Here is a 23,988-nt window from a genome sequence, read left to right as displayed (position 1 = left end):
TCAAGGACAGCTGCTGGTTTCGGTTTAATGATGTATTAGTTAGCTTTGTTGTAGTAACAAACAACCCCCAAGTCTCGGTGCTATTACAACAACAAACATTTATTTCTCACTCAAGTTACGATCAGTGGTTGAGGGCAGCTGCCGTAGCTGTTCCACATGTCTTACCATGCTAGCACCCAGGCTGAAGGAGCAGCCCGCCTGGGAGGTATGTTCTCATGGCAGAGGAAAGAAAATGAACATTCCACATCATGGCTCTTCAGGCGAGTGCATCCTCCCCGGGGACGGGGTGGACACGACAGGAACTCACATCGCTACAGCTCAGGACACAGAAAGCCCTGTCGGTACAACTTATAACAATGATTCAACACGCAACAAGATTCTCCAGTGCAAAAGGCACAAAACCCTAAAATGTGAGAACTGGGGAAGAATGCAGTCCACTGTCCAAGTGCATCGCTGCCCCCCACACTGCAAAGACTGGAAAAATTGGCAAACCTTTCAGGGGTTCTGGAGGGTCCCAGATTGTAGGTGTGTACAGATACAGAAACAGGACCCGGTGTTCCTGGCCCCAACTCATCCCAAGGCATCTACAGTATCTCCACAGAGCAACCCTCCATGCTCAGGAAATAACCGGAGGCCAGAGCCTCAGCTTTAGTGCCTTAAAATTACAGGCGTGGTTTGTGTGTATGTGTAGTGTGAGGGGTAGCTTCTCTAAAGCCTCTAACTCCACAAAGGTTAGAACGTGAACTTAGGTCACTGGATAGTGAGTCAGTCCAGTGAGTTCCTTGGGTGAGTTGCTGTGGTAACCGACAAATAGTCCCTTCAGAGATGGAGGCTGGTTAATACAGCTCACAGTGAGTCCAAGAATGTCATGACCAAACAGAGGCTAGTGAGGACCAGCTGAGGCTGAGCACTTTGACCAGAGAAGCTGCAGTTCAGGGAAGTCAGCAGCTCCTCCCTGCCTATGATTTGAGGAAGGACTGTGGCTGGGATGAGGAAAAAAGAGTGCTGGGTTCTAGGAGCACATCTCACTGATTCAGGTAGGCTATACTCTGGGGAGAGGGGGTCCAGGGGGAATGGCTCCGCAGCCTGGCTCCGTCCCTCTACCTACTGCACATTTCTCGCTCCGAAATAACGTCTAGAGAAAACAGAGGATTCCACACAGACCAAAAACGATGGTGTCAGGTCTTTCACAAAGCACCTGTAGGCAACACAACAAAAGAGAGGGGTTAACTAAACTGCAATCTTAACCATCTATGGCCTTCCCAACAACATTCAAGGTGAAACTTTGGACTTAAGTCAACATTAAAATGCAAATTTAGCATGTTTGTAAGGCTGCTTGTAAATCTGGCAAATTAGCATGGCCTTGCCCCCTCAGTCTTTGGGCCAGCCCTCTCGCAGGCACAGCCCTCTGAGTGCCTGTGGCTAAACCTGACATGAGTCTTTAAGAACATACTTTCACTCATTCATCCAACAGTGAATACCCAGGGTGAGCCAGACACTGTGCTGAAAACAGTTTAAAAAACAACCATTGTCTCGGCTCTCAAGTCCTAGAGGGAGGGAGAGAAATAATCAATTCACCACAGCAAGGCACAAGTGTAGAAGCATTTGTGAGGTACAGCCTTGGCCCAAGGGGTGTGATTCCCTCTATGTGAAGCCCCATGCTTCACATCTATTTACACCTGTTACGCAGCCCCATGAAGTGACTCACCGGGGGTGCTGCAGCACCTGCCGCAGGGTGCTCTTGGGAGGCACCTGGTATAGCTCTTCCCTCTCCTCATCCTCAAAGTAGACCTGCAAGGTTAACAGAGGAGCAGCAGTCAGATACAAACAAAGGGCTGCAGCAGCACCAGGCATGTTGAGGCCAAGTCCAGGGAGAAGGTACAGAGATGATGACTATTATTAGCTGAATGCCTCCTGTACAGAGCTGTGGAATATAAAGCACTCAGTCCTCCCCCAGGGGACTAACAAAGGTATTATGGGCCCTGATCACTGTGGCTCAGTGGGTTGAGCATCATCCCACAAAGCGAAAGGTTACTGGTTCAATTCCCAGTCAGGGTATGTGCCTGGATTGTGGATTCAGTTCCTGGTTGGAATACGTATGAGAAGCAACCGATGAATGTTTCTCTCTCCCATCGATGTTTCTCTCCCTGTCTTTCTTCCCACCTTCCCCTCTCTCTAAAATAAATAATCTTTTTAAAAATTAAAAAAAAATTTAAAGGTATTGTAAGGCTTCATTTTCCAAAGATAGAACCAAGGCTCAGAGAAGGGAAATAACTCACCAATGAAACCCAGCCAGTAAACAGAGGAGCCAAGACTCAAGCCCAGGACTATGAGCCTTTCCCTCCCCAATAATTCAGTCCTAGAGCCATTAGCTTTGCAGGGAGAAGGCCAGGACAGCACAGAGCAGGGGTAAAAGGGTGGCCACACAGGGAACAGCCCTGTGCAGGTGTCAAAGCCCAAGCAGGGTGAGCAAGACACCTGCACAGGACGGCTGCAGAGCCTAAGGGGTGTCCACAGAGCCTAGCCAGTTTAAGAGGGGATCCTTGCTGGGGGCTGGCCAGCCTAAGGCTAAGAAGGGTGTCCTTATAGGACGGCTGTCAAGAATGGGGTGTCAGAACCCATGTTGGGTGAGGGGGGTGCCCATGCATGGGAACAGCCTATATAAGGTGTCAGGGCCCAACCAGGGTGAGAAAGGCAACTGTTAATGGCAGGGGGAGGGCTGCCAAGAACCCCAGCAGGATATAGGGGACATTCATGCAGAAGGGTTGGACAGTGTGTGTGTAGGATGAGGAGGTCACCTATGCTGGGGCAGCAGCCTGCTGTGGGGGTCCAAAGTCCAGGTAGGGTGAGCAAGATTCCACATGGGAGAGGGGCCAATGGGGTGACAGGAGGGGGACTGATCAAATGAGTAAATATACAAAGAGTAACAGAAGCCACTATTACAAACACAGGAAGGAAGAAGAGAGATCCTGTCGTGTTGGATTAAAACTGGAGACCCCTGCGAGACCTCACATCTCTCTCCCTCTCACACACACACTTACACACGCACACCCCTATTTAACAGATCCTGGCTTCCAAATACACTTTTCCACTGAAACAACCAGGGTTCCTTGGGAAAAAGTGGTTGTTGCCAGAAGTAGGACAAGAAAAGCACAAGTTGAGCCTAGAATACCTCATGCCAGAAAGCAAGGAAATGCTTTAAAAAATGGAAACAAGTCAAAAGCACACAGAAACAAATTTGAAGGGATTACACTGGCCAAATCTGAGATAATCTGAGCATAACCCAATCACAGTGATAGATTATAATTCAATGAATAAAATAGGAAACCATAAATCCAGATATAAAAATGATTATGTTGAAGGTGTGACAAACAATAGGATGTGTACATAATTTCATAGCACCTCCCTATAAATTACTAATTACAAAGGGAAAAAGGTTTACTTTACAGTGGAAAAGACTGTCAGAGCCCCACTTTGATCAGGTGATCAAAGCGAATGCAGCAACGGGACAACCCGAAATCGGGAGCAACTGACAGCCCGCAACAAGGCAGAGCGCCACCTGTGTGATTTTCCAGTCAGATGTGCGTCTGGTCAAACCCACACTGATGCACTCCACACAAAATACCCAATCCATAACCTTCAAAAGTAGTAAGACCAGAAAAATCGAGGAAAGACTGAGAAACTCCGCAACAGCCTGCAGGAGACTAAAAGGGACGTGAGCACTACTAGGACATATCAGTGTGGGATTCTGAACGGTCCATTTGCCGTGAAGAACCAGCGGGACAGTGTGTAAATACTGAACAGAGTCGAAGGCTCGACAGTACTAGCACAGTGATCTTCAACCTTTTCATCATCGCACAGCACACACAAACCACTAAAATCCTGCGGTGTGCACACACATACACATCTGATCCAACAAAGAAACAGATATAATTCAATTCATTCACACTGGATGGCTATTGTTGTGTTGGCTGTTGTCAGTTTATTTTACAATCTAAGGGAAAAGAGGTCAGTGCCCCTGACTAAATAGCCAGGGATTGTATGTTTTAAAAATCCTGTGGCACAGCAGTTGAAAATCACTGTACTAGTACATCAAAGTTAACTTCCTAATTTTGATGGTTGATTGAGATGATGAAGGAAAATGTCCTTGTTTTTGGGAAACAGAAACTGAAGTATTCAAGGGTAATGGGGGGTCAGCTGGCATCTTATTCTGAAATGGTTAGAAGACAAATTCTTCATTCTGTAATTTGTGATTATTTTGTTAATCCCAACAATGGAATATTATTTCGCCTTAGAAAGGAAATTCTGACACCTGCTACAACATGGATGAACCTTGAGGACATTATGCTGAGTAAAATAAGCCAGCCACAAAGACAAATATTGTATGATTCCACTTGTATGAAATACCTAAAGTAGTCAAGTTCAGAGAGACAGAAAGTAAAATGGTGCTTTCAAAGGGTTGTGGGTAGGGGAAATAGGGAGTTGTTATTTAGTGGGGACAGTTTCAGTTTGGGGTGATGAAAATGGAGAGGGATGGTGGTGATGGTTGCAAATAATACTCAATGCAATGCAAATAATACTCAATGCAATGCAAATATACTCAATGCTGCTGAAACATAATTATTAATAATTATATAACTATAATCTCATAACTATAATTAAAAAAGTAAAAATGCTATTTTTATGGTAAAAATACAGAATATAAAATTTACCATTTTATTTATCACAAATTAGAAAAAAAATTCACAATTTTTTAAAAAAGCAATAAAACCCCCACATTCCTCAAAAAATCCCATACAGGAAACAAAACAATACTTCTCTTACCTCTAAATTATCAGCATAGTATTTCCGCTCTAAGTCCCAAGGGGGCAGTTCATCAAACATCTCCACTAGATGATCAATAAACCTAAGGATGTAACATATGTACTTTCTTGGTATCAATAACTCATGATCTACTTTCCCACATCACAGCCCCCAGGGATCAAATCACAGAGATATCAAGAATGTATAAACATGAAATGCAATGTGAGTCATTTTCACAACAGTGCCCAAAATGTGCATCACCTGTCCTATTACGACATAGTCATTTTCTTTAAATTTAAGCCTCACTCAAGCCTAACAACATTCCTCACATTTAGCCACATTCTAAGCATTAACCCTACGAAATCTCACATTAAAACTGCTAGTTGTATTTTTTCCTAATAAATATACACTTAAAATTACTATGCGTGTACTACCTACAATGATTTCACATCTCACTAGATATGTACAAACGCTGTATTAGCCCCATCATACAACGGTGGGTCTGTGTCTGTCACTGCAGAGCTAGGGAGCCAAGGGAGAAATCAGGGACAGGATAGAGATTATGCAAATCAGACCGAAAACCTCAAAACTATTCTCTTCCCTCCTGAACTGAAACCCACCTGTCCCGCCTGCAGAGACAGCAGGAAAAGAGCATGCCAGCAAGACAGAGGTTCTGGGGCAAGTAAGTACCTGGAGTCCTCATGAAAAGCAGCGATGAAGTCTGACTGGGCATACTCTGGGTACAGAAAGAGCACAGGCCAGCTCAGTCTGCCCTGGTCATCCATACTCGGCTTGGCTCCGTAGGGGTTCTGCAAGTTGAGCCCGTCCAGCAGTTTACAAAGACCTGCTGAGGCGGATTCTTCCTCCTCACTGGCAGGTTCAAAGACTAGCCTGACGTTCCTAGCCTGGAGTAAAGACAAAAACACACAGAAACCTTATTGTGTGGAAGGACGTGAACCCATTTCACTTGACCAGGGAAACCCCAACACTACAAGCTCCCTGATTCACCTTCATCATCCCAGAGGCCTGGCACGCAGCAGGCATCGCGTGTTTAACAGCTTCCCCGAACATCTACCACAACAGAGACCAGCTAGACATGGTTCTCGCCCTCAAGACCTTGCTCATGGTCTAGTGGGAAGAGATCTCTGGAAATGAATACAATATACAGCAAGAAGTAAAGCTGTGGGACTGCAGACCATGAATAATTAGTTCAGTCTGAGGCTGGAGGTGACTGGGGAATGCTAGGCCTTAAAGACTGAAAGGTGGAGCAGGGGAAAGTAGAAGGGCATTCCACCCCAAGGCACAGAGAAGACCAAGAATGTGACATGTACAAAAATGGCAATGCTTTGTATGGAGATTCTGAAGGCTACAAATGAGAAGAAAAATTACATGCAGTCAAAATTGCCTTTGATGGTATCTCCTAACGGAATGGCAAACTTCCTTGGGTGGGATAAATATTCTAGGCTTTGTGGGTCAAATGGTCTATGTTGAAGTTAACTACTCAGCACTGGCACTGTAGTGTGAGACAGCCACAGGTAACACGTAACACACAGGCAGGGCTGCAGTTTGCTGACTTCTGCTTTACACCACTGGTAACAGTATGTGTGGCTGTGCGTATACACTATCTTTTGAACAGTGAAGTTTCTGAGATGCAGTTGGACTACAGGAGAGAACCAAAATAAGGTCTGTGTGCAAATGCCTGGGCATCCCAACAGTCTACATTTTAGGAAATGACCAAATCCCTGACTGTAAATGATGGAGAATCGGGGGTATTCCATTTTGTGTAACCTGTTAGTATGTGTTAACAGTCTGCTTGTTGTGGGGAGGGACTAGTGGAGTATGTCTTAGAAGTGTGACGTTCTCAAAGTGAACAAGTCACTTAAATGGGTGCATAATTTAATTCGCCCAAGAATGAGACCAAGAGCCTACCCCACACTCTCACAGCAGGTGTTGTCTCCCTTGTGAAGACCAAGACCAAGTAAGCCAAAGCTCTCAAAGTGACTGGCTCACCAGGTAAAAGCAGGGTTTGGATCAGACACATTCATTTAGAGCAAGGATCTGACTCTGACCACTATTAGCTATGTGAGATTTCTTTACCTCTGTGAGACTCCATCATCATCTAGCAAGAGGGGCAAGAAAACCTACCTCAGAATGCTACTGTGAAGATTAAATGATGCTTAACCCATAGCATCTATTCAGTACAGATTACCCGAGACCAACACATGTATACAACTGGGAAAGAGGACTGAACTTGGGGAATCTGACTCCAGAGCCCCTTCATCACACAGATAATGAACAAATTCATTCAGGCAAAGCATCCCAGACAGGTTCCCGGGAGGCCTCAGGATGAGTGGATTTAACAAGACCATAAAGGCCTAAGGGTTGAAAACTCACCTTGATGGCCTGGAGTAAAGCTTCATTCTCGTTCTGCTCCTTCTTTTCTTTCAGCTTGGCTTTCCTCATATCCCTCTGTTCAGTTCGCTGAAAGTGTAATTCAGATCCATCAGCTCTAGGGAACTTGCTTCCCCTGGTTACCCCAGCCTGTTCCTAAATTACTGTCTCATCTCTATCCAATCCAGGCTCCTGTGTCAAGGAGTGCCAGTGGCCAAATTCAGTTCAACCAACATTTAAAAAGCACGTGCCTGGGTGCCAGGACCAGTGGCGGCAGAAATTTGAAAATCTGCAGTTCCTGTACCTAAGGAGTTCACTGTCTGCTGAGGGTCAGACAAGTATAAGGTCACCCTGTTGGTGTGAACTAGGTGCTATGAAACATGGAAGGAGTGCAGTGATTCTGCCCCTTGGAGGAGGTGGGTTTAGACAAGCACAGGAGAGTCTAGTCCACCAGGAGAAAGGGCATTCTTGGTAGAAGGACTGACATTGCTTGGATATCACTATGGGGCATTTCTTTTGTTCCTTTTTTTCTTTATCCTCACTGAGGACATGCTTATTGATTTGGGGGGTAGGAAGACAAACATCAATTGGTTGCCTCTCATATGCGCCCAACCAGGCACCAAACCTGCAACCTAAGCATGTGCCCCGGCCGGGAATCAAACCCACAACTTTTTCAGTTTACGGGACGATACTCCAACCAACTGAGCCACCCAGCCAGGGCATTTTCCCCCCACTGTGGTGCATTTTGGTTTCACTGGTATGGTTGGGGAAACCCAGGGCAAGAACTTACCAGAGGCTCTACCTTTTGCACAATTATAATCCATGAGAGAAAAATGTCACCAGTCTACTTAATCTGGCAGAAATATAATTTAGATTTCCCTTTCCTGCTAATCTATCCAAAACCAGATGATCCTGCTCTTACCCTCAAGATTGTAGATTAATAGGAATCAGCAAACTCCTGTAAAGGGCCAGAGTAAATGTTTTAGGCTTTGCAGGCCATGTATGGTGCTTGCCATACAGTATCTGTTTTTTTGCTGTTTATAACCCTTTAAAAATGTGAAAAACATTCTCAGTTCATAGGCTGTGCAAAAACAGGCCTGGATTTGGCCTGTGGGTCAGTCTACTGACCCCTACTCTGAAGTTTAGCACCAGCCATTCACCAACCTCCCCACCAATGCCCCAGAAAGGCTTACAGGTATTTTTCACTTGTGGCTGACAGTTCTTGGTCATTCCTTCTCCAATTCTGCCTGCCAAGAGAGCTGCAAAAATCTACTGGTGGCAAGTTTGATTACACCATCAAGAGTGCCCACCCACAGATACCGCTAGAACTGTGTCCAATTCTGTCTTCCTAGTTAAGCTACACCTGACCAGTGTCTGGCCCACATTAGAGAATGACTAAAGTGGGTGATGAAGGATGGCTTCGACTCTGTTTCATGTTTTACTCTGACTTACAGGATGCAAGTGGGTGAGTATGGCTTCCTGCTGTCTCGCCTGAAGTTTGGGGTCTCAGTAGCCCACATAAAGTGGAATAACCACCAGATCAGATCAGAGAGGCCCTGAACTATGGGTTGGCTGCTCCTTCTTTTTAAATCAACTCTGCTGAGGTATAATTTACAAATTTTAAATGTATAGTTTGATAAGTTTTGACAAATTTATTTCCTGAGTACTCAATACTCCAAATAAGGTAGAGAACATTTCTATCCCTAGAAAGTTCCTTCATGCGCCTTTGTAGTTAATCTCCCTCCTATCTCAACAATACAGGTTTCTTTTTATTACCAAGTAATATTCCATGGTACAAATATACAACTTTGCTGACCTATTCTCCTGTTATTGGATACAAGGCCTATTTCTGGGCTATTATAAATAAAACAGGCTATGAACATTCCTATACAAGTCTTTTTTTTAAACTTGTTTTCATTTCTCTTAGGTGAATTCCTAAAAGTGAAGTTATTGGGTCAAAAGATACGTATGTGGAACTGCCAGAATGATTCCCAGCAGTCATACCATTCTATAGCACACGGGCAGTGTGTTAGTTTTAGCTGCTCTACATCTCTGCCAACATTTGGTACTGTCGGTCTTGTAAACTGGGGTCCTGCTGATGTTTAATTTGCATTTCCCTTACAACCAATGATACTGTACATGTTTTCATGTGCTTATTGTAAATTTTCTTTTGAGGGGTGTCTGTTTCTTTTGCCACATTTTAAATATTTCCATAATGACTAGTTTCTGTTCTAAATACAAATCCCTTACTAGACATTTGTATTACAAGTATTTTCTCCCATTCTATGGCTTGCCTTTTGCTCTTTTTTTTTTTTTTTTTTAAGATTTTATTTATTTATTTTTTAGAGAGGGAAGGGAGGGAGATAGAGAGAAACATCAATGTGCAGTTGCTGGGGGTCATGGCCTGCAACCCAGGCATGTACCCTGACTGGGAATCGAACCTGTAACATTTTGGTTCATAGCCCACGCTCAATCCACTGAGCTATGCCAGCCAGGGCTGCTCTTCTTAATGATGTATCTTTTTATAGGGTTTGACTTAAGTCCTATTTTATCCATAATTTTATCTTTTACGGTCAGTATATTTTTTAGTTTTGAGGAACTTTGGTGAAATTCACATGACCTAAAATCAACCATTAACTATTTTAAAGTATACAATTCAGTAGCACTTCGTTTATTCGCTATATTGTGCAGTCATCACCTCTGTCTACTTCCAAGACTATTCAATACCTAAAAGAAAACCCCAAGCCCTTTTAGCAACCAGTCCCATTTATCCCACCCCCCAACATCTGGCAACCACTTACGTTCTTTCTGTCTACAGATTTATTTATGTTGGCTCTTTCATATACTGTATGGAACCATACAATATGTGATCTTTCATATCTGGCTTCCTTCATTTAACAGTATTTTGAGGTTCATTTACATTGTGCAATGTATCAGTGCTACATTCTGTTTTATGGCTGAATAATATTCCTCTGTATGGACATACCACATTTTATCATTGGTTGATGGATACTTAGACTGTTTCCACTTTTAGCCATTATGAACAGTATTGCTATGAACACTGATGTACAAGTATTTGTTTTCAGATCTTTGGGATATGCACCCAGGAGTGGAAGTCTTAGGTCATATGGTAACTCTATGGTTAACTTTTGAGGAACTGTTTTCCATAGTGGCTATCATTTTACATTTCCACTAGCAACACATGAGGGTTTCAATTTCTCCACATTCTCAACAACACGTTATTTTCCTTTTTTTAAAAAAAAGTACAGCTAGCCTAGTGGGTGTGAAATAGTATCTCATTATAGTTTTGATTTATATTTCCCTAGTGACTAATGATATTGAGTATCTTTCATGACCATTTTGTGGGCCACTTGTGTATCACCTTTAGAGAAATGTCTATTCATATCCTTTGTCCACTTAAACACTGGGTTGTCTTCATCCTAATTAAAATGCCAAAGGTTAAAGAGAGAATCTTATAAGCAGCAAGAGAGAAGCAGAGAGTTAGCTACAAAGGAGTTCCCATAAGACGGTCAGCTGATTTCTCAAAAGAAACATCGAAGGCAAGAAAGGGACAGAAAAAATATATTTAAAGTGATAAAAAGCAAGGACCTACACCCAAGATTACTCTATCCAGCAAAGCTATCATTTAGAATGGAAAGGCAGATAAAGTGTTTCCCAGACAAGGTAAACTAAAAGAGTTCATCATCACCAAGCCATTGTTATATGAAATGTTAAAGGGACTTATTAAAAAAGAAGATCAAAACTATGAACATTAAAATGACAACAAACACAACTATCAACAACTGAATCTAAAAATAAAAACAAAATCAAACTAAACAAACAACCTGAACAGGAACAGAATCATAGGTATGGGGATCACTTGGAGGGTTATCAGATGGCAAGGGGAAGGGGAAAAAGGGAGTACACGATGCAGGGATCAAGAAGCATAATTGGGAGGAACAAAACTGATGGGGGTATTAAGAATAGTACAGGAAAGGGAGAGGCCAAAGAACTTACACACACAATCCATGGACATGAACTAAGCGGGGTGGGTGGGGGGATGTTGGAAGGAAGGTGGGTAGCAGGCGGAGGGAGGAAAGGAAAAAAATTGGGGCAGCATAATCAATAAAATATAGTTTAAAAGAACTGGGTTGCCTTTGCCCTGGCCAGGTTGCTCAGTTGGTTGGAGCATCATCCCATGCACCAAAAGGTTGCAGGTTTGACCCATTCAGAACACATACCTAGGTTGCAGGTTCAATCCTCAGTTGGGGGACATACAGGAGACAACTGATAGATATTTCTAAAATCAATAAACATATCCTCAGGTGAGGATTAAAAGGAAAATTGGGTGACTTTTTAAAATCATTTAGATGTTAAGATTTCTTTATATATCTAAAGTCCGTTAAACACAAATGTAATTTACAAATATTTTCTCCAATTCTGTGGGTTATCTTTCCACTTTCTTGATGGGTCCTTCGAAGCACACAGTTTTGACTTTTGATAAAGTCCACTTTATTTTTTCTTTGGTTGCTTGTGCTTTTTGTGACATATCTAAGAAAGCAATGCTTAATCCAAGTTTATGAAGATTTACACCAATGTTTTCTTCTAAGAGTTCTATAGTTTTAGCTCACTCATTTAGGCCTCTGATCCATCTTAAGGTAATTTTTGTACATAGTATGAGGCAGGGGTCCAAGTTCATTCTTTCACAACTGGATATCCAGTTGTCCCAGCACCATTTGTCGAAAAATCTATTCCTCCTCTGCTGAATGGTCTAGGTACCCTTGTTGAAAAACAATCATCTATGAGTATTTATTTCTGAGCTCGCAATTGTCACTAATCTGTATGTCTATCCCTGTGCCAGTACCATAAGGTGGTTTCTTTCTTCCTTCTGGTCTACTCCATTGATTTGAGTCCCAGTTTTCTTCCCATCACTGTTGGTTCCCTGTGCATTTTCATGTCACTTAGCATAGCCTTCATTTTTTCATCTAATTTGCAACCAAAATCAACCCATTCTGTGAGCATCCTGATCACCAGTGTTTTGAACTGTGTATCTGACAGGTTGGCTATCTCTCGGTCGCTTGAAAGTACTGGTTGTGCAGCTTTCAATTCTGTTTGAGCCATCTTTTTTTTTTCCCTTTGGTCTGGTTGCACCTGTTATGTATGAGGGGTGGAGTCCTACACGTTCACCAGGGTGGGGCACCCCAGCCGCTGAGTTGTGATGTTGTACGTGGGGGCGGGGTCCAAGAGGGAACAATGGCACTTGCTCCACTCTCTGTCGGAGCTCAGTCCCTTCCGCAGCTTCCCCTGAGCAAACTGGGACCCTCTGGTGCCAATTCCCATGTGGGTGGGCTTGTGCACGGTGTGGGACTTTCCAATGACCTCTCCTGTGAGGCTGGGAGTCTCTCCCTGTGCCTCAACCTCTACAGGTGTTTTCAATAAATGTCCCAAGGTTCTATTTCCCAGCACTGGGACCCTGGGTTGTGCGCAGTCTCGCGTGCTCTGGATACCTTGCGTGCCCAGTCCCAACGCTCTCTCCGCTGCGACCCACGCCCTGCCGCCCACCCCCACCCCTCCTGCTGGTCTGGATGAACGGGTCTATCTTAACTTCTTGGTTGTCCAACTTCCATACAGTTCAATTTTCTGCCAGTTCTGGTTGTTATTCTGTTTCTAAATTGTTGTTGTCCCTATCTTGGTTGTGCCAGGAGGCACAGTGTGTGTACCTATGCCTCCATCTTGACCGGAAGTCCCAATAAACCTATTGTTTACACGACTGTTATCCACTGCCTCAGGCAAATGCAATCTTAAATAACTGCCTCTAATTGTTTTTGACAAATGTTCCCCCACACCACCACCCCTACACCCAGCCAGACTATGATAGTCCTGTGCTATTTCATATTTATTCAAATCACAACCACAAACTTATCTAGTCCTTACTATATGTCTCTGAAATGTGCTAAGAGTGTACACATGTACACACATTTTCATTTTCTCTTCATAATCTATAAACTTTGAGGTGTATGTTTACCATTTTCAGAGAGGGGCTGAGTTTCAGAAATACCAGGAACTTACTCAAAGTTAATCAGTTCTGCTTTCTCCTGTTTGGAATGTCTCCCCCACCCCCACCTCCAACAGAATAAATTCTTGCTCAATTTTAAAGAGATTAGACTCAGACAACACCTCTTCCAGCAAACCTCTGAGACCAGAGACCCCCATCTCTGCCCTGCTCTTGGCCAAGGCAAAGTTAGATACCACTACTACTCTATATTCTTGCTTGCCTCTACCACACTGTAGCTATTGATTTCCTTGTTTATTGACTTGTCTGTGTCCTCCAGTATTCCACTGGCTGGGACTGGTTTGGAGTTTAATTAATTTATTTATATTTAATGCAGTGAATGTATAGTCAATATTACCACTGAACACCTGAAATTTCATAAAATGCAACAAACAGTAATTAGTCATCTGTTAATAGTTATATCCACTAGGTGTATCTGAGGTTGTAGAACATTCAGCTAACAGACATGTGAGTGGACTCTGTCTGCAGGAAACATAAATCTCACACAGAATGTAATCAAAAGTTACTTCAAACAAATTATCCTATCAGGCCTAGCTGGCTAGCTCAGTTGGTTAGAGCATCATCATGATACACGAGGGTAGTGGGTTCAATCCCCAGTCAGGAGCATACAAGGAACAACCAGTGAATGGCTATATGGGTAAAGCAACAAGGCAATGTTTCTCTCTCCCTCAAAAAAATAATTTTTAAAATTTTTTTTAGATTTAATTTTTTAAATTAAAAAAATTTTTAATTATCCTATCAATAAACTTTCTGTAGTAACATCAACTTCATGGAGTACTACATCCTTGCAAAGAACAGGGACAGTATGTGAATACGAGCGCTCATTACAAACATGACGCACTAAACAGAGCACAGGGAACTCACAGCCTTCTGTAGAAAGGGCTCTACCTAATGTTCTTTCAACCATAGCATGTGAGCAGATCAAAAGAGTTCTATCATAAGAAATAGTATTTAACATAGCTTTCAAATAAAAATACTTTAAATATCAACTTTAATAATATTAATTTTTAAAGAATCTTTAGAGTGAAATGTCTTTCTTGATTCTGGCTTTTCTACATTTTTCCAGCATAACCCCCACCTTCACCCATCCCCGGGCCACTATAAATAAAGTAGTGGAAAACACTGCTGTAGCAATTTCACCCAAGCTTAATCCCCCAGCAAGTCAAGGGGAAGTATGACATTCTAGCCAAATTGTTTCTCTTTCCAGAGACAGACTCTCTTGATGTAACAGGAAGCTAGGTAAAAGAACTACCATAAGAGTCTTTGGAATGCAGTTTTTAAATATGGATTCTATAGTAGGTGGTGAAACATTTTTAAAGGCAAACGCCCCCTCCCCATAAACAGTTTATTTTACAAAATAGGTTTTCATGCATTCATATTATCAAGAATGGTAATTTTTTTCTATAAATTGAATGTAATGAAATACTGGCATATCCCTGAGCACATCACACTCTCCTCTACATTAAAATTTACACTAATAAAAATCATAGTATGCATTAAATCATTTCAGTAACCTAATGAGAAGGCAGATACTTTTGTTTTTTCCTTTGAGAACACTTGAGTATTACACAATTTTAGATACAGAGAGGTGTACTCTGACACCAAAAGCAATATAGATTTAGTACGCTAGTATGTTTGACTATTGAAGTTTTGCTAATTTGCTAACTTGGCACAAATTAAACTAGTGGTAGGTATGAAAATTCAGATAAGCAATCATTTATAAACCTGACAGTATGTATGTATAATTCTATAGAGATTGTAAGGTTTTAGATGGAATGGTAGAAGGTAGGGAAGTTTTCTTTGTACAGTTTCAGAGTGTAGAAGATTTTTTGAGGGGGTAATATACCTTCACTTATCAGCTCAAAATCAGCCTACTCATATATAAATACTTTGCTCAGGAATAAACGTCAGGATCTGAAATCAGAATTTATGTTAAATTGCAATTCACCTCTTCCATTAATCACATTTTGGGACTATCCCCTCCCTTTTGAAATGTATAAAACATAGAAAACTATAATGGATTACTTTTGAGATAAAAAGTCACTTTTTAAAAAACTTTAAAATCAAAGTTTTAAAATCTACACTATGTAGGTTTAATCAAAGTATTTAATCTAATATGGTTCTCCCACTTATAATTATAGAAGTGTATATCTCCCACGGTTACCATTCTTACATTTGTTGTTCCAATGTGTTACATTATTGGGCTGGTCAAAAAGTCCATTTAGTTTTTTCTGTAAAATAAGACATTTTTCATTTTCACCAATGACTTTATTACTTTGGATATTTTGAGTATGTCAGCTATCTCCCGTGTGGTATATCAATGATTGTTCTTAATTTGATCACTATCAACTTCAACTGGTCTACCCCACTACAGAGCAACATCCAGCGAGAAATCTCCAGCACGAAACTTCGCAAACCACTTTTGACAAGTTCGATCAGTCACAGCACCTTCTCCATACACTGCACAAATCTTTTTGTGTGTTTTTTACCTCTCTTGAAATAAGAAAGCATCATATGCTGAAAATGTTGCGTATTTTCTTCCATCTTCAATGTTAACATTGCTACACAAAAACTCACCGATTTTTATTTTTTTAATGCACGCTGATGAGACAGCTGTCACAATACAATCTAATAAAACTGGTCTGAATGAAGTTAAAAACAACCAACCACTACTAGAGTCATCTTACAAAAAAAAAAAAAAATGAAATTTTTGGCCAACCCATTATCCACAGCTAACAAGGCTTTCACCCAGTAGTAAGTAAAACTTTATCAAATTGATTCTGTATAATGGAAGTATATTTTCCAAAACATGTGCCCTTGTATACTATTTATATCATAATACTCAATCATGATATTTAAAAAAGGCAAAGCAAGCCCTGGCTGGTATAGCTCAGTGAATTGACAATGGGCTGCAAACCAAAGGGTTGCCGGTTTGATTCCCGGCAGGGTCCCCAATGCAGGGTGCTTGGGAAGCAACCACACACTGATGTCTCTGTCTTTCTCTTTCCCTTCCCCTCTAATAACAGGTAATTTTTTGTAAAGGCAAAATAAATTAAAAAAACAGAAAGGAAATGCTGCTGAGGCTTGACGTCTTTTTGTTTTATCTTCCCAAACAGATGTTGGTCTTCTCAGTTAACAGCTGCTGGCTAGCCAAGACTGTTTTTCTTCCTTTTACATGGGCTATAAGATCTGGTTTCATTCTTGGTATTACACCACTTGTGTATCTGAAGGGACTCTGGAAAGGATGTCAAGTAGTTCTTTGCTATCCGCTGCATAGGGACACTGAAGCTTTTTTGTAAATGTATTGATGCCCAGACAAGGACAATGTACCTCAGTGGAATGAAGTACAGGATGACTGTGAACACAGAGGGCTATGACAGCCAGCCAGCTTAAGAATGGGACCATCCAATTGAAAGTATTTTTTTTTTTAAGATTTATTTACTTTTAGAGAGAGAGGATGGGAGGGAGAAAGCGAGGAAGAGGAACACCAATGTGTGAGAGATACACTGATCATTTGCCTCTCACACCCCCCCAACTGGGGACCTGGCTCAAAACACCCGAGTGCCCAACTGGGAATCGAACCAGCAACCTTTTGGTCACAGGCCAGCATTCAATCCACTCAGCCACACCAGCCAGGGCTGAAAAGTATTCTTTATCCTTTCGCCAAAGGAAGCCACTTGATCTAGGATGTTCTGGACACTGACACATACTCCTAGATGGCACAGATTTTATTTATAAACCCCTTTTCCACTGTCCTTGTCATCTGTCATCCTCTTCCTCCTCCTCTAGCATGTCCTCCACTACTGTCTCAGATTGCCTGTTATCTTTCCTTGATATTATCAAGTAGTTCCATGTCAACAGTAACCACAAAACCAGTGGTATCACATAGAACTCAAAATTCTGGACAACAGAGTATGTCTTTTCCCTCCTCCTCCAGCAATTCCTGGTTTCTTCCTTTGGTGTTTTAAAACTCTGCCTCCTTTCCTCTTTTGGATTAGTTTTCCTTTTCCAATGTGTTATTTTATTTGTTTATTTATTTTTCATTGATCACCATGGCGGTACTGTACATGGCATGTAGTGGTGATGTACTCTCATGGCACGACACTTTCCAGCTGAGGTAAAGATGTGGCAGCATCTTACTTACTAGGCATTTGTTGTTTGTTGAACAATTACCAATCATCCCATGTGTTTAGAGGTTCACTCTGTGCATGACAGAACAAAGCAAAAGGAAATGGTAACAGCCAGCAGAGGGCTGGTTTCACCTGGAGGACTTGGATACCACTTCCTAGTTGGAATACTCTGCATTGGTCTGAAATACATGAAAGACACATCAGTCTGTAAGTTATCTACTTTTGTGTCTGGTGATTTCAACTTAGCCTCCATGAAGTTGGGCCAAGCTATCAACTGCCCAAGGACAGAATCCATTCTCTCCAGTAGATGATCTCTAATTTCCTTTGTGTCAGTTAATGTATCACTGGTCTCTTCACTTGACTCACTTCCAGGTGGCTCACGTGTCTCTTCCTTTCTACTCCATCATTTGTACAGTCAGCTCATGTGTTGGCGTTGCTTCCCCTCATTTGTTTCTGTGACAGCTAGAGACAGAGCCTGGGTCCACACTTCTTGTGGTGTGTCCTCCAGGAATGCTGGTGGCTCTCTGTGTGCTGGATCTTTAGGGGGACCTGCCTGGCTAGGGTCTGTTGGCCCAGACATGACTGATGATGACCTGCCTGGGCAGCTCTCCGGGGGCTCAGACTTCTTGGTTAGAACTGTTGGTTCTTGGGTTTTATTTTTGAAGAAGAAAAAGTTTACAATGACCAAAAGATACAATGCTCAGGAAAGATAATTAATACCAATGCTAATTAAATGCCAAAATGGCTGCTGATTTTGCCACCAACCTTTAGTTTGTCTGCTTTAGCCCTCACTTCCAGAAGTATCTTCTCTTTGGCATCTATCTGCAGCCCATCATCGCACCAGTTCACAGCCTCAGTGTAGTTTTTCAGTTCCAGATGGCATAAGGCACCTGCAGAACCCAGAACCTTTTAGGATCAATGGAAACATTCACGGGAAGAGCCCCCTTGAGGAGGAACCCCCAACCTCCACTAACTACCAGCCAGCACCCTGTAGGGAAAACAGATAAAACCCCTTGTATTGCATTCCTAAGACTAGGAAGACTATTTTTTGTATCTTAGATCAGTAAGATCTGTAGTGTCCTGGGCTCAAAACTCCTGTGAGCCTCCCTTATCTTAAGGACTCTTGAAGTAAGGAAGGCTACAGCTTAGTGGCAAAAAGCACAGGCCTTGGAATCAGACAGATCTGGGCTGGAAATATGGCTCTGTCATTCACCAACTAGGCATTAGACAAAGGACTGAGCATCTGTCAGCTTCAGGTTCTTCATCTGCAAATGAAAAGAATAAAGCCCACCTCGCGTGGTTTCTCTAAACAGAGTCTGAAAGCAGAATTCACTTCAGCCATTAATCAAGCAGTGGGAAGACCAAAGACATTAGGTCTCTCCTAAAACTGTCCTTGATTCAAGTTTAAGCTGCCTCTCCCTTAATTGCGCTCAATTTTCTCTCGTTAGACTCTTTAGGCTTTCCACAGAATCTCAAAATATGAGAAGTGTAAGTGCTTAGATGTCAACAGAATCCAACTTCATCTTTCAAAAGTGAACAAACCAATACTGGGAATGGGTGTCTTGCCAAAGTCACGCAGTAAGGTAAAACTGATAACTCAATGAGGATTACAGACTTCTGACCTGAGGCCAATTCCTAAGGACCACACTCAATTTACTTGCCAATCTTTATTCAGTACCTTCTTTCCCTAGGAGGAACATGAATCTACTTACCACCCCAACAATAAATATCTTCTTTAGATAAACTTGGATAAAATACTTTAAGTTGTTCCATGGGGATATAGGGAAAATTAACATTTAAGGAATAAAGTTTGCAGTATACCTTTAAACTTCCCAAAGTGAAGTATAAAAGTAATAAAAACACTAGAATTATAAAGAAAGGTCAGACTACAAGAGAAAAAATAATCTGGGAACATCTCAGCATCACAGTTATCGGCACATGTTGCATAACTTACCTTTTAATTAACATTAACATGGCATTTGAAGATCTCACCTTTCAGTCAACAAAAAAACTTTTTTAATCCTCATCCAAGGATAAGCTCATTGATTTTAGAGAGAGAGGGAACAGGAGGGAGAGACAGAAATAAACACTGATATAAGAGAGAAACATCAGTCAGTTGCCTCTGGTACATGCCCTGACTGGGTACTGAACCTGCAGCCTAGTCATGTGCCCTGACTGGGAACAGAACCAGTGACCTTGTTTACAGAATGATGTTGCAACCAACTGGGCCACACTGGCCAAAGCTCAATCAAAAAAATTGGAATGTGGCTCTGGAACTGCTTTAATTAATTTTATTCTTTATTAATTCGAAATGAGACATTTCAATTTCTCTACAAATTGTTAAAACACAAAGGACTAGATTATTCTCTGGGGAATGCTTTTAAAAATGGCATGTTGTTACTGATAAGGACCAGGAACTGGTCCTTAATGTTAATTAAGGTTGCGAAAATAAAGTGACTTCATCAGTACCTTATCATCTTAATATCAAAGCTTACTATGTCTGTGACTGAGAGGATTAAGTAACAGCCTGTGAACCAAAGGGTCACCAGTTTAATTCCCAGTCAGGGCACATGCCTGGGTTGCGGGCCAGGTCCCCAGTAAGGGGTGTGTAAGAGGCAACCATGCATTGGTGTTTCTCCCTCTCTTTCCCTCTCTCTAAAAATAAATTTAAAAGATTTTTTAAAACTTTTTTTTAAAAAGCTTACAATGTCTCAACTTTTGGTACAGTTAACTTTTCCTTACTTAAAATCATACTGTAGTTCTACAAGACTTACCTCTTACTATTGCTTTGAGGTGCCAGGGTTTTCGCTTTCTGGCAGCCATCGCATCATTGAGAGCCGAACGAAAATTGCCTAATGAGACACCGTTTCGTAAAACAAGAAACAAGTTTTAAGATCAGTATTTCCAAAGTTTTGTGTATAGAGACAAAGACATTCTTATACAATCTTGGATAAATATAAATCAGAACAACTGTTTTTAGAAAAATATATATAATTGTGTTCATCAAAAACCTTAGAAATATTTCTATCAGGCAACCAATCCACAGAACTATAGGTGGCTAGCTAAAAAGCACATGAAAAGATGTCAACATCATGAATGATTAGAGGAATTAAAATTAACATGAAATTGGTAAAGATAGGTAATATCCGGATATGGGAAAAGGGCACTCCAATGGTAAATTAGAAAGCAAATTAGTACATTGTGACCCAACAATACTCTTCTAAGAATTTATCCTACCTTACATAGCTGCTATTAGGTCAAGAGGGATAAGAAATGTGAAAGTGCTTTGTAAGCCCTACCAGTGACATAAATTAGGGAATGGCTCTCACTATTACGCATCTGCTCCTCTGGTGTCCTCCACACACACACGGTTTTTTTCTTGCAAGGTGATTGTTCTTATTAGCCCTATAAATGGCATCCCTAAGTTCCCCAAGGAAAGGAACTGTGTAGCTCTTGTTCACACTGCAGTGCGTAGCACACAGTAAAAGTCAGGTCTTACTCATCTCCATGATTCCAGTACCTGGCACAAAGTACTATCTACTGAATGAAGAAAACGTATCCCTCCGGAAATCAGAAGACTGGGTTTCTAGTCCAGGTTCAGGCTTCAATCAAACGGTCCCTCTCTCTGGGCTCATGCAAAATGAAGGCACTGGCTGGCCTAAATAATCCCTAAAGGGCTATATCACTCTTATTTTTTAGAATTTTGTAATGGAACAGGCTGAAGAGAAAACAGGTGGAGCAGACGATGGTTGAGAAGAAACCCTTCTCAAATGGTGGTAAGCGCCAGTAGACTAGTCCCAGCCAGAACTGCAAGGCTCATTCTCTCCCAGCCCCTCAGAAAGCCTGGGCTCATTCCCAGGTCCTCTCTCAGCTCTTTGATAAGAAACATGGGTTTAAAATAACCAAGACTAGTCACCAGTAAATAATCAGTGTTTCCCAAAGTCACAACTGCAGAACAGAACTGCATGCTGACTAAGTGTTACCTGAAGAGATGGTTTACAAAACTCAGATTCACAGTGTAAGGTTCTTTGATGTAGGTTATCTGAGTTCTTAGCATGTCTACATGCACTGCAAATCCCCCACAACACAGCACTTTCCAAACTTACTTGTCCAAAGAATGCTTTTTATTTCAAGAGTCCCACAGAAAACTGAGAAATTCTCCCCTTAGATAATACAGTTTCTCTCACACAAAGTTCTCTGTTACCTTAATCCTTCTACAAGAGCATCCTTGAGAAGGCTGGGGAGGGGGGAGGGAAAAATGAGACTTTTTTTTTTTTTTTTTTTTTTAAGAAAATAGAAGCATTTGGGCTAAAAAAAAAATCCCACATCATACCAACTCATATATTAAGGTATTTGATGTCATTCATTTGGTTCAGACAGCAAAAATTATGCAGTCTATCAGGTTTCCCTTTTCACTAAGTCTACCTGGAAGATCGGAGTTCGTTTAAGAGAAAATAATCCCAGGTATCTCGGATAAGCAGCTCCTCTTCCTGACATTCTCAAAATCTCCACTGGCCATCATAATGGCTTTATTATAAGTAAACTCTTTAAAAAACACTCAATAATGGAATAAATTACCCATGTAGTATTGCGCTGCTGCCCGGTTGGTATGAAGAACAGCATTCAAATCAGGGTCTGCGCACTTCCTCTTTAAGCCTTCAGTATAGGAAGTCACGGCCTTTTTATAGTCTTTTTCTTTAAAGTAATCATTGCCCTCATTTTTATACATCTTGGCCTGTTCTGCAAAGAAAAAAAGAAATAATCATTATTTCCTATTTTTTATTCTTTTTTTTGTTGTTTATTTCCTATTTTTTAATAGGCTCATTAAAAAGATTCTAAATCATGATGAAACATAATAAACCAAAAAGAAACTGATAGGAAAACAAAACCCAAAAAGCACGATAAACCTCTGTATTAAAATGGAGAAACAAAGTCATGTTTACTTAATGCTACCATCAATTCCAAATATTTTATAAGGTAGACTATTAAGTGCTTATAAAGGAAGCATGCAGGAAAAAAAAGCATACTTACCCTAGCTTTCAGAAAACTTCTTTTTTTATTACTGAAGAAATGGGGGAGGGGGGCAGAATTATACTGCTTTTGCTTGTTATTTTATTCCCTGGAATGCAAATTCTATCCTCACCCTAGTAAGAGCCTACAAAATTGTTAAGATTCAGTTCAAATTTCTGCCTCAGTGTTCCAGCAGCACCCAGTAGACAGCTCCATGTTAGCACCTATCTCACAGGCTTGTCCTGATTCTTCAGGACAGGCTGGTTACCCACTGCAGCATGACATTTTGAGGGCAGCCTTCTTCATCCCTGTATCCCTAACGCCTAGCATTTAGTGGACATCCAAAACAATGTGACAGGTTATCTCAGGCTAACTACCACTTGTTATACATCAGAACAACTCACTCTTTTTTTTTTTTTAAATCCTCACCACAGGACATGCTTACTGATGGTAGAGAGAGGAGAAGGGGTGTAGATAGATATTAGTAGGAGAAACATCCATCGGTTGCCTCTGGCACACACCAGGACTGGGCTGAACACGCAACCTAGGCATGTGCCCTGACTGAGAACGGAACCAGAGACCCTTCGCTTACGGGACAACGCTCCAACCCAGCCACACCAGCCAGGGCCAGAACGACTCACTCTTTACCTCAATTCAATGGAGACACAGAACAAATGTTAGGGACATGTTAGATACCTTCTGGAGAGCGCTCGTCATCGAAAATAATTGACTGGAGACAAGCCAAGTCAGGATTCTTCATGGGATCAATTTCTGATGGTGCTTTCTTCATGAACAACGGAATCTTTTCAAATTCCTAGAGATTAAGACAAGAATGTACTATACAAATGGGATTTGCCACTGAGTAGATCCAAGTCTCTACATCAAAGTTTTCTCATAATTTGCAAAACATCATGATTGGCTATATCTACCTCTCCCTATCCAGGCCTCAGTTTCCTACCTGTAAAATGAGTGCAGAATAATAATCGCGAAAGATTCTTTCAGTCATGACATCCTTAAAAAAGCGGTAGTAATTATCATTCATTAAGCGTTAAATGTCCCTTCGTCTTCCACAATCCTATGAGATTCGTGCAATAGTTAGGGCAACTTTACAGATTCAAGAGACGGCTTGGGGGCGTTAAGTAACCGACCCTGCATCCTGAGCCAGTGAGTGCTGGAGTCACATGTCTGACTCCAAAACCTGTACTAACAGATTAAGAAAACTCTAAATCCCTCCAGACCGGTTAACGTTCGAGTACAAACCACGTGACTGGTGGCAACTTCTGGGATCCGGGGTTGAGGGAGCCGCCGAAATCCGCACGACGCCCCACCCCCCATGCGGACCCCACCCGCCCGCTTACCTCTTCCCAGTTGTCCTCGTGGAAACGGCCACTATAACACCCGCCCTGGAATTCTTCCTGGAACGCCTCCCTAGCAAGGTCAGCAATGGGATCCGGCTCAAGTAGCTCAAGTGGCTCCATGGCGGCTCCCGAACTCTCTCTCCACAGTCCCGAGCTCCCGGCGCCAAGAAACTGCGCGACAGCTTCCTGTGGCGCGGGCGCCCTTCCCCAAATCCTCCGCGCG

At 41.8% G+C, this 23,988-nt stretch overlaps 1 protein-coding gene across 1 annotated transcript; it reads right to left on the bottom strand.

The window, feature by feature from the left end:
- Positions 1 to 23,988, bottom strand: TTC4 (tetratricopeptide repeat domain 4). Its single transcript, XM_028512773.2, has 10 exons — positions 23,766 to 23,988; positions 23,104 to 23,221; positions 21,976 to 22,137; positions 20,172 to 20,249; positions 18,163 to 18,287; positions 7,198 to 7,284; positions 5,494 to 5,708; positions 4,825 to 4,906; positions 1,709 to 1,791; positions 1 to 1,198 (listed from the first exon to the last, which is right to left on the bottom strand). Exons 1-10 carry the CDS (start codon positions 23,883 to 23,885, stop codon positions 1,105 to 1,107), a joined length of 1,164 nt encoding a protein of 387 aa, XP_028368574.1. The 5' UTR covers positions 23,886 to 23,988; the 3' UTR covers positions 1 to 1,104.

Source organism: Phyllostomus discolor, chromosome 5, assembly GCF_004126475.2.
Source record: "Phyllostomus discolor isolate MPI-MPIP mPhyDis1 chromosome 5, mPhyDis1.pri.v3, whole genome shotgun sequence".
In the NCBI taxonomy this organism is placed as follows: Eukaryota; Metazoa; Chordata; class Mammalia; order Chiroptera; family Phyllostomidae; genus Phyllostomus; species Phyllostomus discolor.
Note: the sequence above shows the minus strand (reverse complement) of the source record. Positions and strands in the feature narration are given on the sequence as shown.

Coding starts and splice junctions, on each gene's coding strand:
- TTC4 (XM_028512773.2), bottom strand. CDS start 23,885: ATGGAGCCACTTGAGCTACTTGAGCCGGATCCCATTGCTGACCTTGCT. Junction 23,222..23,765: donor ACGAGGACAACTGGGAAGAG/GTAAGCGGGCGG, acceptor CTTAATCTCTAG/GAATTTGAAAAGATTCCGTT. Junction 20,250..21,975: donor AGCAGCGCAATACTACATGG/GTAATTTATTCC, acceptor GTGTCTCATTAG/GCAATTTTCGTTCGGCTCTC.